Source organism: Spermophilus citellus (genome assembly GCF_964194105.1).
Source record: "Spermophilus citellus genome assembly, chromosome: 15".
In the NCBI taxonomy this organism is placed as follows: domain Eukaryota; kingdom Metazoa; phylum Chordata; class Mammalia; order Rodentia; family Sciuridae; genus Spermophilus; species Spermophilus citellus.
This window is the reverse complement of record NC_138195.1, coordinates 25372713-25385748: the sequence shown is the minus strand read 5'-3', so window position 1 is coordinate 25385748 and position 13036 is coordinate 25372713. Positions and strand designations below refer to the sequence as shown.

The 13036-nt window shown below is 34.7% G+C and overlaps 1 protein-coding gene across 1 annotated transcript in view; it reads right to left on the bottom strand.

The window, feature by feature from the left end:
- The window catches only part of A1CF (APOBEC1 complementation factor), a gene marked incomplete at its 3' end in the record, with an annotated part of 115661 nt that overhangs the window by 22678 nt on the left and 79947 nt on the right, over positions 1–13036 (bottom strand). Inside the window, exons 3-4 of the mRNA XM_081268095.1 lie at positions 6767–6901; positions 4572–4702 (exon numbers count right to left, since the gene is read on the bottom strand). Coding sequence (XP_081124221.1) covers positions 4572–4702; positions 6767–6901 — 266 coding nt within the window. The remainder of the gene's footprint in view (positions 1–4571; positions 4703–6766; positions 6902–13036) is intronic.

Below are 13036 nucleotides of genomic sequence, written 5' to 3'. Positions count from 1 at the left end.
TGAAGAACTTGAGACTCCAAGAAATTAAGTGATTTGATGAAGCTATTATAGATTTGAAAGAATGAAACTGGCCTCTGGGCCCTCAGTTCCTGTTTCTTTTGCTGTGAAAAATTGTTTGTTAGAAAGGTGAAGATTACCTTTATGGTCAGAGGAGAGATGGGTTCAACTATTCCAGAGCACATTTGGGAAAATGGTTCGAAAGTCTTAAGTATGTATATTATTAGACCAAATAATGCCCCTTCTGGGAGTATGGCCTTAGTAAATAGAGAGGAACACTAAGCTTTTATGCATAGGTGTCATTGTCATTTAGAGTAACCACCATATTGGAAGTAAGCAATACTTTATAGTAAGAAACTGATTTAATGCATTTTGATTGAGATATCATTGACTTTGTGACTAGATATTTTCTCTTTGTATATTATGGTATGTTTCTCATTCCTGGTTCTTGTCCACAAAATTCCAGTAGTCATCCATCAGGTCATACAAAAACGCCTTCCCCCTTTGTAAATGTCATTAGGGTGACAGTACTGCTCCTGGCTGGGAATCACTGGTACAAAAGAGATGGACATTCATACCCAAAATGCTCTGCAATCATTGAAAGTAGTAACATAGAAGAACACTTATTGATTTAAAATAGTCAGTTTACTATATTCTTCTCAATTAAAAAAAGTCTGTAAGATAAATACATGAGAATGCCATTTTGATTACAAATGTAAAAAATATATAGAAAATATGGAAAGGCAATATTATGTCAACATAGGGGTTATATTTAAGCACTTCTGTTATGGAAGAATTATTTTAACTTTGTACTTTTTAATGTTTCCATGTGTTGTGTATTGGGCCATATAATTTTTAAGTTATTAAAAATGGATACAGTATCCTTAACAGAAACTATTCATTTGCCATGAATAAAAGCTCTCAACCAGGTAAGTGGGAGATCGGTCTAATTTTCTGTGAACTAGTGGCTCTAAGGTGTGTGGCAGGGATTCTGACCAGGTTTGGGCCACAGTCCTAGTTGCTTCCTGTGCTTTGCTGAAAAACCAAGGACCACATATCAGATCCATGACAAATTCATCTCAGAAAGTTGAGCTTTGTCCAAGGAATATGGTGTCTTGGGGGAGGGAAGGTTGATAAAGTAATCTTCCAATTGTTTATTTTTAAAAAATGAACTTTAAAAAAAGATAAAACCCCCTTCTCTTCTAAGACATTTAATTAGAAATAAAAATGTTTTTAATACTTAGAGGGCTAATCTGGCTATCAGTTACCAGCAGGGGGAGCCTAGAGTTTCTGTTTCCTAATTTTAAATATGTGTGGTTTATTAGGAACCTTCCCAGAATTGCTTGGAGACAGAGTCGTGTTTCAAAAGCTGAGGGCACGACTTTAATGTCTCCAAAAGCCTGGCATCCAGGCGCTGTTCAGTGAATATTTGATGAGGAGGAAGATGGTATGACAATGTGGATAAGAGCTATACAAGGTCCTCTCTCTGGCAGGACAGATCCAAGGCAGAGTGGGAGTCGTGAGGGTGGCTCTGCGATCTCTTCAGCTATTTCATATTCTATTGATCTCACTCGCAAATTTGTAAAGTATTTCTGTGCATTTGCCTTGCTTCTGGCATCCACCTGAAACTTTGACTGCAACATTGGGTACTAATTGTCTTTCCAAATTCTTTGTCACATTTCTCCTTTTTCTCCCTCTTCCTCTCTCATCACCATCATAATTATCAGCAGACTTTTATAGAGCAGCCAAAGTGTGTCAGGTGCTGAGATTTATGTGTATTATCTCATCTATTTTTCATAATACTCCCTGAGGTAGGTATATTTTTATCTTCGTTTCACAGGCAAGACACTGAAATTCAGAGGATACTGCTAATTAATGGTGACCATGGTTGAGTGATCATATTCATTTTTGTATCCTATTTTCAAAAGTATTGACATGCCCCAGTGAGTAACAGTGTTTTAAGTAGATACAACAAATTCTATTGATTCCCTACCTGGCAAAATCCACTTGTATCTCAACTCAAAAGCCCTTTTGGGAATAAGTCTTACTATTAGTAAGTCCAGGTTTCATGAAAAAACAAGGATGTGGGGAATCTTTAATCTCTGACATCACATAACTCTAGTATTAAGTTATATACTATATAAAAATATACTATAATACCATATTGCTATATATATATAGTATACATATGCTTATAATACTATATATACTATATAATACTATTTAGCAATGCATATGTATATTATACATACGTAGACTATAATACTATATGGCAATACATATGTATGCTATATGTACTTACTCTAGTTAAAGTTCCTTTGGACAAGTCCTTTGATTTCTTTGAACACCACTTCTATCATTAACACCTGATCTTGCAACACAGAGAATAGCATACACTAAAGTGCTTTGGAAAGGGCTACACAAAAATATAATACTACATAGCAATGGCTATGTAGCATTATAATACTATAAATAAACTATACATAAACTCTAATACTAACTACATAGCATAGCACTTGCTTTTCTTTTCTGCAATAATCTTCTTCTGGGTCTAACTGTCAAAATTTGCAATTGCTATGTAGTATTATACTGTATGTATACATATGCATCACTATATAGTATTAGGGTATATCTTAATATAGTTTTGTGTAGCCCTTTCCAAAGCACTTTAGTGTATGCTATTCTCTGTGTTGCAAGATCAGATGTTAATGATAGAAGTGATATTCAAAGAAATCAAAGGACTTGTCCAAAGGAACCTTAGCTAGACCTAAGGTCTCCTGATTCTTATTTCAAACAATCCCTTACACATTGCACTAAGCTCTTCTGAGTTCAAGAAGGCATGTGTGGGAAGGAAGCCCCCTTTCTGTTTTCTCCAACAGAGAAAACAACTCTGCTCCAAGATCCAACCTTGAGATTGAAATAGCTAGGACAATAGTAGTTGTCAAATCCCTCTGCTTTTCCTGTGGCTAAAGAGTTTAAGAAAAATGACTGAGTAGTTGATTGACTTAGAGAATTATAAAGATAATGTATGACTTATTTTGGTTTGTTGAAAGTGGGAGAAAAATACACGTGGGAAATCTTTCTGCCTTCATCAGAGTTAATAGTCTATCAATCTTAATGTGCATCTGAATTTCAAAAGGAAATAGATATGAAAAATTGCACTTAACAGTTGATGACCTGTGCTAATTTTTTTTTTATCATTTGTTGACTTATTACTGAATCCCAAATACTGGATTAGACATTGCAAAACATGTATAATATACTCACAATAAAACCTATGAATCACATATTATCCCCATTGTATAGGTGAGGAAGTTGAGGCACAGAGATAAAGTTACTTGTTGGCACTCTCCAGTGAAGCCTGGACGACCCCAAAGCTGTTGCTGTTTCACTGCTATACTAATCTGCCTTCCAGGGTGGAGGCCTTTTTTAAGAAGGAATTTATGACAGTTTTTCCTTCAAGTAAAGTTTTTAGAACTCATTCAATTATATAAAGTTAGCTGCTTCCATTTTATAAAAAACAGGTGATTGGTTGCACAGGATCAATTATATCCTGGAACTCTCCTGTAGTTCCTATCTATATTTGGCTGATTCCCAATTTATACTCCAACTATTACCTCTCTCCTGACTCCACTTAGTTCTGGATGCTCTCTCCCTTTAAATCAAATATCTAGCAGGCCTGTCTCCTAAGCCTCCACAGTGTATTCCAGATGTGACCCTCTTTGGTCACTTCCACCAATGACCCCTTGTCCACTCATGGTCATCTCTTGTCTAGATCTAGGCTACTTAGGAGCCTTCTACATTGCTTCTCTCTTTTAGTTTTCGCTTTGCTGCAATCTGTTCTTCAGCCAACAGCTCGAGTAATATTTTAAAACCATACATCTCATTAAAATCCTCCTATGACTTCCCCTTCCTATTTAGATATTATTCAAATCTTCATCACAGAGAACAAGGTTCTCCAACTGTGTTGCTCACAACATCCTTTCTCTCTTTTCTGGAGGCATGGACTTTCTTCCGGTTCTTCAAACATATCAAGTTTCTCATTTTGGGAAGGTTGCACTTGCTGTTCTTTTCTGTAATAATCTGCTTCTGGGCCTGACTGTCAGGGCTGCAGCTTTTCATTAAAATCTCAGATCAAAATTTGCTTTCCTAGAGAATATTTTCTTAAATGCACCAAATGAAATTAACCAACTACATACATAACCATATCACATCCCTGGTTGATTTTTTTCATACTATTTTACATATTCTTATATATTTATTTACTATAAAGACAAGGAATTGTACCTTTATGTATTTCCAGTATTTGGAACAGTGCCCAGTACATACTTATGAAATTGATAAATTAGTAAATTTCATTTCTTTGAACATATCACAGAACTTGGTTGGGCCTATCATGAAGCATTAATGTTAAATAAATATTTAACCAGATTTATTTTCACCAAAGAACAGATCTAACATTTAATTTCTGGCTTGACTATATTGTGCATATGCCCTATTGGACAAAGTTGATAGAAAAATAGATACAAGTGCATTGTCTGATGCAATTTTAATTTAGAAGATGTCAGTCTTACCTAATTTCATAATTATTAAGTTGTTTGATTGCATTCTTGGCTTCCAATTTATTTGAGAATGTTACAAATGCATATCCTCTATTGTTGCCATTAAAATCCATCATCATTCTCATTTCATAAATTTTACCAATCTATAAGTAATAGAAACAGAAAATTCACATTTATATACTTGTACTTCTAAATAAACATGTGCACATGTGTGCACGCGCGCATACACACCCACTTAATATTTTCTGAATTCCGCCTCCTGCCAGTGTTTGGTATTTGCATCTCATGTGGAATGCTTTACATATGTTTATGCTTTGTTGAGGTTAATTATGTGACTCACGGGAAAAGTCAAGTTAAATAAAGAAAATATATACAAGTGACATTTCAGCCTGAGTTAACCAAATATGTTTTGACAGAGCAAATGACCTTTCATCACACTATTATCTGGAGATTTATGCAATGTTTTAGGAATCTAAAACCTCATTTGTCATCAGAAGTACAATTTCTTAAAAGATTTGTCCATGGCTTCTAATTTAGCTTCTGAGGTCTTCATAGTTTGACCTTTATTTGGTCATACTCTATCATTGATATTTAAAACAAAGACTAGGAACACTCATTTGGGATCTTGCTAAACTACGTGGCAACAGTATTTCCTCCTGCCATGACATCAGTATAAACACAGGTGAGTTTCAGAGGATGGTCTGGGCAGTGCTGTGATTTTCTCAGTGTGTGGGCTAAAAGCAAATGCTAATCTCAATACAGCTGACATAAGACTAGTACCTCCATACCAGAAGAGTATTCACTCTGCCCCTGGCTACAGCTCTTCTGCTTGCCCATGTTCTACTCCTTCCTGCACCCCAAGTGTTCTCTAGCCACCCAGACTCAGAAGTTCATTCTCGTGGGCTGCTGTAACAAGGGTGATCCAAATAGATGTGGGCATGTGTACAGAGAAGTGTTATGAAGAGCACAGACCATCACATTAGTGGTTGGTGGCTCCTCTGCTTAGTCTCACGCTGCCCCACTAAAGTACTCAGTGATGAACATATATTTTTTCCTTCTGTTCTTTCTAGAGAAAAACATGAGCATGTTTCATCTGTGTTTCAGATCTTTTGAGATGCTCATTTTCAGTTTAAGAATATAAAATTCTTACAGGGTTAGGTGCTCATAATTTGTCTATATGCCAACTGGGATTGTATATATAAAATTAAGTGTGATTTTGAATCTGAGGTTGAATTACACATACATGTATGTTGTACACACACACACAATTGATTTTGGCATTCATAAGAAAAATTAAATTCTCATATTTACTAAATTTTCCTGAAATATAGTTGCTGCTAAAAGCTGCTTGGTAAATTATTAAAATAAATTTTAATTTTGTATTTTCCCTTTAATCTTGAGTTTACCAACAAAATATAATTTGGAATCAAAACTGAGAAAAATTTATGTCTTAGTAGTTACATAATGACATGGAGAAACCCTGTTTTTATCTTATTGATATTCATTTCATTAATAAGAAATTCAGACTTTTAGAAAGAAGAAACTTTTATTCTGAGTTAGTATGTACAGGTGTATGTTTGAGCTATGAAAAACATATACAATGTTGTTATGTGAAAATGCTACACTTATAAAATATATTAAAATGTCAAGTTGGAGCAATGTCAAGTTGGAGCAATAACTTATTTTAGATAGACTGTTGTAGTAGTTTTCTGGTTTGATAGACACATTGATGTCAGATAGTCATCAGTGGATGGATTGGGGATAAGATATAAATCTGAGCGCCATCAGCAATGATAGTTTCTATAAGTAACAGGACAAAGAGCTGAGTCAAGGAGGGATAGTCACTAATGGCTAGAAAGGCTTTAACTTTGTCAAAGAATGGCAATTAGAGGAGAAACCAAGCAGGGTGTGGTAGTGCACACTTGTAATCCCAGCAGCTTGGGAGGCTGAGACAGGAGGATCATGAGTTCAAAGCCAGCCTCAGCAAAACTGAGGTGCTATGCAGCTCAGTGAGACCCTGTCTCTAAATAAAATGCAAAATAAGGCTGGGGATGTGGCTCAGTGGTGGGTACCCCTGAGTTCAATCCCAGTACAAAAAAATAAAAGAAGCCTTCACTGACCAGGAAGGACATGAGCAAAAGCAATGCAAAGTAAGTAGTGTTTCCCTTTGAAAGATAAGAAGAGTTAAATATTAAATTTGGACTCACTTTTTCACATAATGGGATAAGTTCATCCTCAAAAAGGTCTCTGGGAAGTTTTCCAATAAAGATTTCACAGCCTCTTTCTGGGGGTGCAGCATCCCAACCAGGTGGAGGGCCACCATATTTTCTTTGTCCATTTTCCTGCAAATTCAGGGGGATGTATATGAAGGAGAGAAGAAAACAATAAAATCTTTAGTTTCATTTCCTTAATTTCATTTAAAAAAATCATTCACAATAAGGAACATATTTATCATTCTCAGGTAATAATATTTGACTAGTTGGAGAGCAAAAGGTAAAGTTTCTCTCTTTTTTTAAAAAAAATATTTAATTTTTTTTAGTTGCAGTTGGACACAATACTTCTATTTATTTATTTATTTTTATGTGGTGCTGAGAATTGAACCCAGGGTCCTGTGCGTGCGAGGCGAGCACTCTACTGCTGAGCCACAACCCCAGCCCCTGAAGTCTCTTTTATGTGAATTATAATACCATGGTTTGTGCTTCAGAGATTTGCTTGAGATAAGCATTGTTAAAAGTTGTAAAGTGCTGGAAAAATATATTTAAAAAAATATTATGGCAAGAATATCTAGCATTGATATCTTAACAAATTAAGGAATTATTATTTTTCCTATTGTTATGTACTCACCAAAAATCTGATTACCAAATGAGCTGACTATATTCAGGACTCTGATTTAATGTTAATGGCTATGTAGGGTGGTAACAAAGGTCCTGGAATTACTTCTTGGCTCCACTGCTCACCGGGTGTGGTACCTTCACAAATGACTTAACTCCTCTAGACCTCAGTTTTCTTATAGGTAAGATGGAGGTAATATCAGCTTTTGGTTGGAGGAGACAATTCATCAATATGCATGATATGACTGTGATATGTGCTTAACAGTTATTAATTCTTTTTTGCCTTCTTGGATTTGGGTCGCTTCCTAACTTAAGATTTACATTTGGAGAGGTGCATTGACTAATTTGGAGGGTAGCTAGTGAGGGATTTGAATCTGCTTTCAAAGCTGATAAGATCCTAAGAAGTTTTTACTAATGTTGGCTCTTTATGTGGTGAATAATGATATTCTCAGCTCAAACTGAATTAACTACTACTACTTCTTCTTTTAAAAATTATTTTGGGGAGGAGTAATGATGGTGTTTTTCTGCAGTGCTATCTTTGTTTTTCTAGAGGTTAAAGACCAAAGGAAAGTATGGGCCTAATCCACTGCTATTGATCTGTAATAGTTCATTTGCTGGGAAAAGATAAACAAATTACTTTGCACTTTGGCACAGTTAGAGCTCAGGTCATTACATTTTATTGTGATTTTTGGAAAAAGGAAAATATAAGGGACCAAATGTCAGCATTCTACTAATTTCACAATTAATATTTTAGGATGTTTTATGCTATAAGATGATACATGTTGTTAGAGAAAAAATAGTAATGTATAAAAGAAAAAGAAAAATGCCCCAATGTATCATTTTATTCCTCATGAGAAGTAGTTACTATTAAAAACTTCAGTCTGCTTTTCCAAATATTTTTCTATCTATAATTTTAAATTATGTTAGTTTTTTAAAGACATTGTTTTTTGTGATAGGTGTTGTTCCCCAAGTCACTCTGAGATTGCAACATATTGCCTTTCTAAAAACAAAAAAATTTCTGAAATTCCAAATATATCAAACCTTAAGAAATTTGGAAAAGGGATTTTCAGAGGGTTGCTGTAGGGATTAAACATAGCAATCTACTGTAAGTACCTATTAGATAAATTATTAATTGTGACAAGACCCCTGAAATATGATATTATTCACTGAATAAATATCTATTGAATTAAAAAATTAGTGTAAAACATATTTTAGTATCTCTGTTAAACATTTACACCAACTTGACTCTTTCTTAATTATTAATAAGTACTAGGAATTGAACCCAGGGACACTTAAACACTGAGCCACATCCCAACCCTTAAAAAAATTTTTTTTTTTTTAAATTTTGAGACAGGGTCTCTAAATTGCTTAGGGCTTCACTAAGTTGCTCAGGCTGACTTTGAATTGGCAATCCTCCTGCCTCAACCACACCTGGCTTTCTTCATTATTTTGTAAAGTTTGCACAAAGGCTGTTTGGATCACAGAATTTACATGATGTCTGTGGTCAAGACCCTTTTTAGATTCTTGATAATATAACCATCTTGCTTTAAATAATATGAAAGGTTGATAGATGAATGTTCCATCTTGCCTTGATATTTCTTGTTTCAGGCAATTGGATACTTTTCATTTTACTGAATACTTAAGAATTTGACTATAGAATTCTTGTAATTTTTTCCTGACCCTATATTCTTACAGGAGTACCCAGTACTCCTGTAAGAAAGTGAAACTGTGGTGTCGCTGACAAATCTAAGAATTTAAGTATTTCATGCTTTTAGGGAAAAAAAAACTTAAGCATTTAGTGCTCTCAATAGAAATATGACATTGGTAGAGATATTGAAGGTTTTAGTCATTGATTTTCTTATTCTCTAACAAATACCTACATAGTACATATTATATGCTAGATGGTGATCTAATTTTCAGAACAATGTCATGGGTTAGTGATGTTTTTTCACCCTAATTTACAGAAAGCATGAATTCCATAGAGCAACTTGCTGAGCTAACATGGTCATGAGGTAGAAAAGCCAGGATTTGGACCTAGGAAGTAGGCCTGGGTTTATTAACTTAATGTTGCTGCCTTGACATAGAGAAGCCTGAGCCTTACCACACATGCATACATTAAAATAATCCTTATTTATGGAAAAGTTTATCATGTTATTAAATAGCAAACTCTCTGCTGCATTTAAAATCCTTTCCAATTTTCAATCATCTTAAAACACCAAATTTTGGGGAGAACATCTTCCAGAGAGGCCTGTTTATTGCCAATCACAGTTCTGCCTGGGCCATGTCTTTCCACTTGACTAATGATAATGCCTTTTGTGTTCATTTCTGTATATCTTAGATGTCTATAACATTCAAGAGATCATTGTAATAAATTTAATATAAATTTGGCAGTATTTCTACCTGTTAGGTTGAAGAAATCAACCCCTCGTCCCATGAGAGTAGAGTGGCTCTTTCAGAATTTCTGATTTGACACGCTTTATCTGATAGTTTGAAAACAGGCAACCAACAGATAGACATTTCTAATTTTGCCTTCAACTTTCTTGTTATAATTGCTAAAATTGTCACCAAGCTACTTTCTCTCTCTGTATGTGTATGTGTGTGTGTGTGTGTGTGTGTGTGTGTGTGTGTGTATATATAGTATTTTGTATGTATGTGTGTGTGTGTGTGTGTGTGTGTGTATATATATATATATATATATATATATATATATATATATATATATATTTATTTATTTATTTGGGGGGGGCTTGAGATTGAACCCAGGGCTTAGTGCATGCAAGGCAAGCACTATACCAACTGAACTATATCCCCAGCCCTATTTTGTACATATTATGGATGTAAGAGGATTCATTTGCTTATGAGCTAAGATGGTTAAGAAAGTTTATTAATTGTGTTTCTGTGGTTTCTACACACACTTGAAAAAAATTCTCCAAGAATAGTCTTTGGTATTGCAAACAGTCTGACTGTCCCAGAGATGCTCTAAGTTCAGGAAGTGGAGGAGATGTGCTTGCTGAGCCAACCAGTGGGTTGGAATGCGCCAGTAGTTAGAAGTCCAGAACTATTTAAGACAGGCCTTGGGATTTAGTCATGGGGTTAGAATAGCTGTCCGTTACTCAGAAAGGACAGTTCGGGTTTTGGTTTGCTGGTATTGCAGGCCCTATTTTTATAGTTGAAGAGTTTAAAATAGATAAAGCCCAATTATAACTGCTCTTTTCCCTCCCGGCTGATATCATTCTTATGGGATGTGATCTCCCAAGCAGCCTGAATGTATTAATAGTTCAAAGGAAAATATAGAATTTTTTTAAAATGAAAAGATGTTTATTAAACTCTGGGAACTTTTACTTTTCCAATCAAAGACTTAGAAATTTGTTTTTCTCATTAATCACATATACATAATTCAACTGTGTAAATTAAAAATTGAGGACCCAATTCTAACTATAAATCCAGTGGCTTTATTTTAAATATTGAGTGTCGAGACTACCTGGTAACTCAGTTTGCATGTCAAGAGTATTTGGAAATCCTTCCTGTCACAGATATTTCAAATCCTTCTTAACAGAGTCATGGAGTCTTAAAGATATTATGGCTACCATCTTCTTGACCTTCAATAAAAGCAGACAGCCTTCTTCAATAGATCATTCTGGGCAATAAGCCTTAGCATAAAAATTTAAAATGCTGAGTTCATTTGGCCACCAATCATGTGAATTTTTATATATATATATATATTTGGGGAATCTGCGCAAAACCTCTTTCTCCTGCAGAATTTTGAATTGACAGATACTTGCTTTTCCAACTTCTCTTGAAAAAACTGGGATGACCCTGGATTTACAGTAAAATTAAATTAAATTCTGGTTCTGAAATCACAGTGGTGGAAACTTTAGTGCTGAGCATTCTGGAATGGTGGATACATTTTCTTATAACAATCTGTGATGTGTTTGGAGGTTTCATTCCTAAAAGCTCACTCATGAATCTTGTTCTCTAAGTTCAAAATTGCTATAATCCAATATCCTTTTAATAAACTGTTTCTCCTTACTTAGCCAAGACTATATTTTGTTATTTGCACTTAAAATTAACAGCAGCAAAACAACAGCTAAACCTGGTTAATCAGGCACAGTGTTAAGTGTTCTATATATATTAACTTAAATAATTTTCTCAACAAACCCAGGAGGATAAGGAACTGAAGGCATAGAATTCATCCAAATTCATACAAGCAGTAAGCAGCAGAGACAAAAATCTGAATCCTAGGTCCATGTTTGTCATCAAGATATTCCTGCTTTTCGGTTCTCGATTAAGCCCATATACTCATTTTATAGATGAGGAAACTCAGAGACATTACATGAATTGTCCAAAGACAAAGTGGTTTAATTTATTGCAGAAAACACTAGAATAAGGGTTCCATGATTCTCGGGTGAACTTCATGATGTACTTAGTATTCAAAAGTTGTGAAGACTTTTCTTCTCAGGCTTTCCAGCCTCATGATGCTACATGCTGTGTGTTATTGCTGGCTTCACCAGTTATGGAGACCAGAGAGTAGCTTCCACATACATGATTTCATTCACAAACTGGAAGGCTATTAATTGATGAACCCTCATTCAATCTGTTTTCTGACTAATAATTTTGATTCTTTTAATGGATCTTTGCAGATTTGATATTATAAATCTGTAATCATCTTAGTGGTTCTCTTTGGTTCTTTATATTTTTCTTTCTCTCCAAGAGGGAAGTATTTGCATATTTTTCCTAACTAAACTGCTTTCAGATGTTCTTCTATCCATTTTCCAATTGACTGGGTTTGTATTTGCTGCTGTTCCTGGCCAATTTATCCACACTGGGTGGCATTTCTAGATTTCTCTGCTTGTCATACTCAAGACAGTGGTTCTGTGTAAAACTGCTGTGGGTAGTTCTCAGAGTTGAGACCAATACATTAAGAACATCTGTCCAGATTGTGTCTATTGTGGTTCCTGAGTTTATACTAGGGGTTCCCACTTGTTAATTTGTGAGATTGACTAAAACTTTTTATAAGACATGATTTCAATTACATTCCATTTATATCCAGATCCCTCATGATATGATGGGGTCTAAAGCAAGTCTAATGGGCCTTACATAAAATCTACTGAAAAGACCCTCCTAGATGTGATTTTTACATTGAGTCTTATGGAGGTTTTGTTGCCTGAAAAGAACAGACAGTGCCAAAGGGAATATTCATTTCATTGATTCTCTATAAAGGATAATTCTCTGTTTTGTGCGATTTGTTCATTTTCACATCTTGTTAAGAATGGTGACATCATGGTGGCAAAATCTATTTTTAGACTGGGAACTTTTAGTGGGTATAATTTATGTGACTTACATTTTTATATGCTCAGGAAGTTGGTGTTACTCTTAATAGCTATTTTCTATAATCTTTACAAGGCATACGCAATATGAATGCCAGATATTATCCTAAGAATACACAATTTAAGTTCTGTTGCCTAGGTAAACAGTCCTAATTTCATCCTTTTAGCTGTTTCATGAAAGCGAAAAATCAGGTTTTTTTTTTTTTTTGGTCAAATTGACACATTTAATAATAGCATATTTTAATGATTTTGTTTTACCTTTAAGGATTATGTATTACAAACCACCCCTTAGAGATTCTGTACATCAATATTTGAAGCA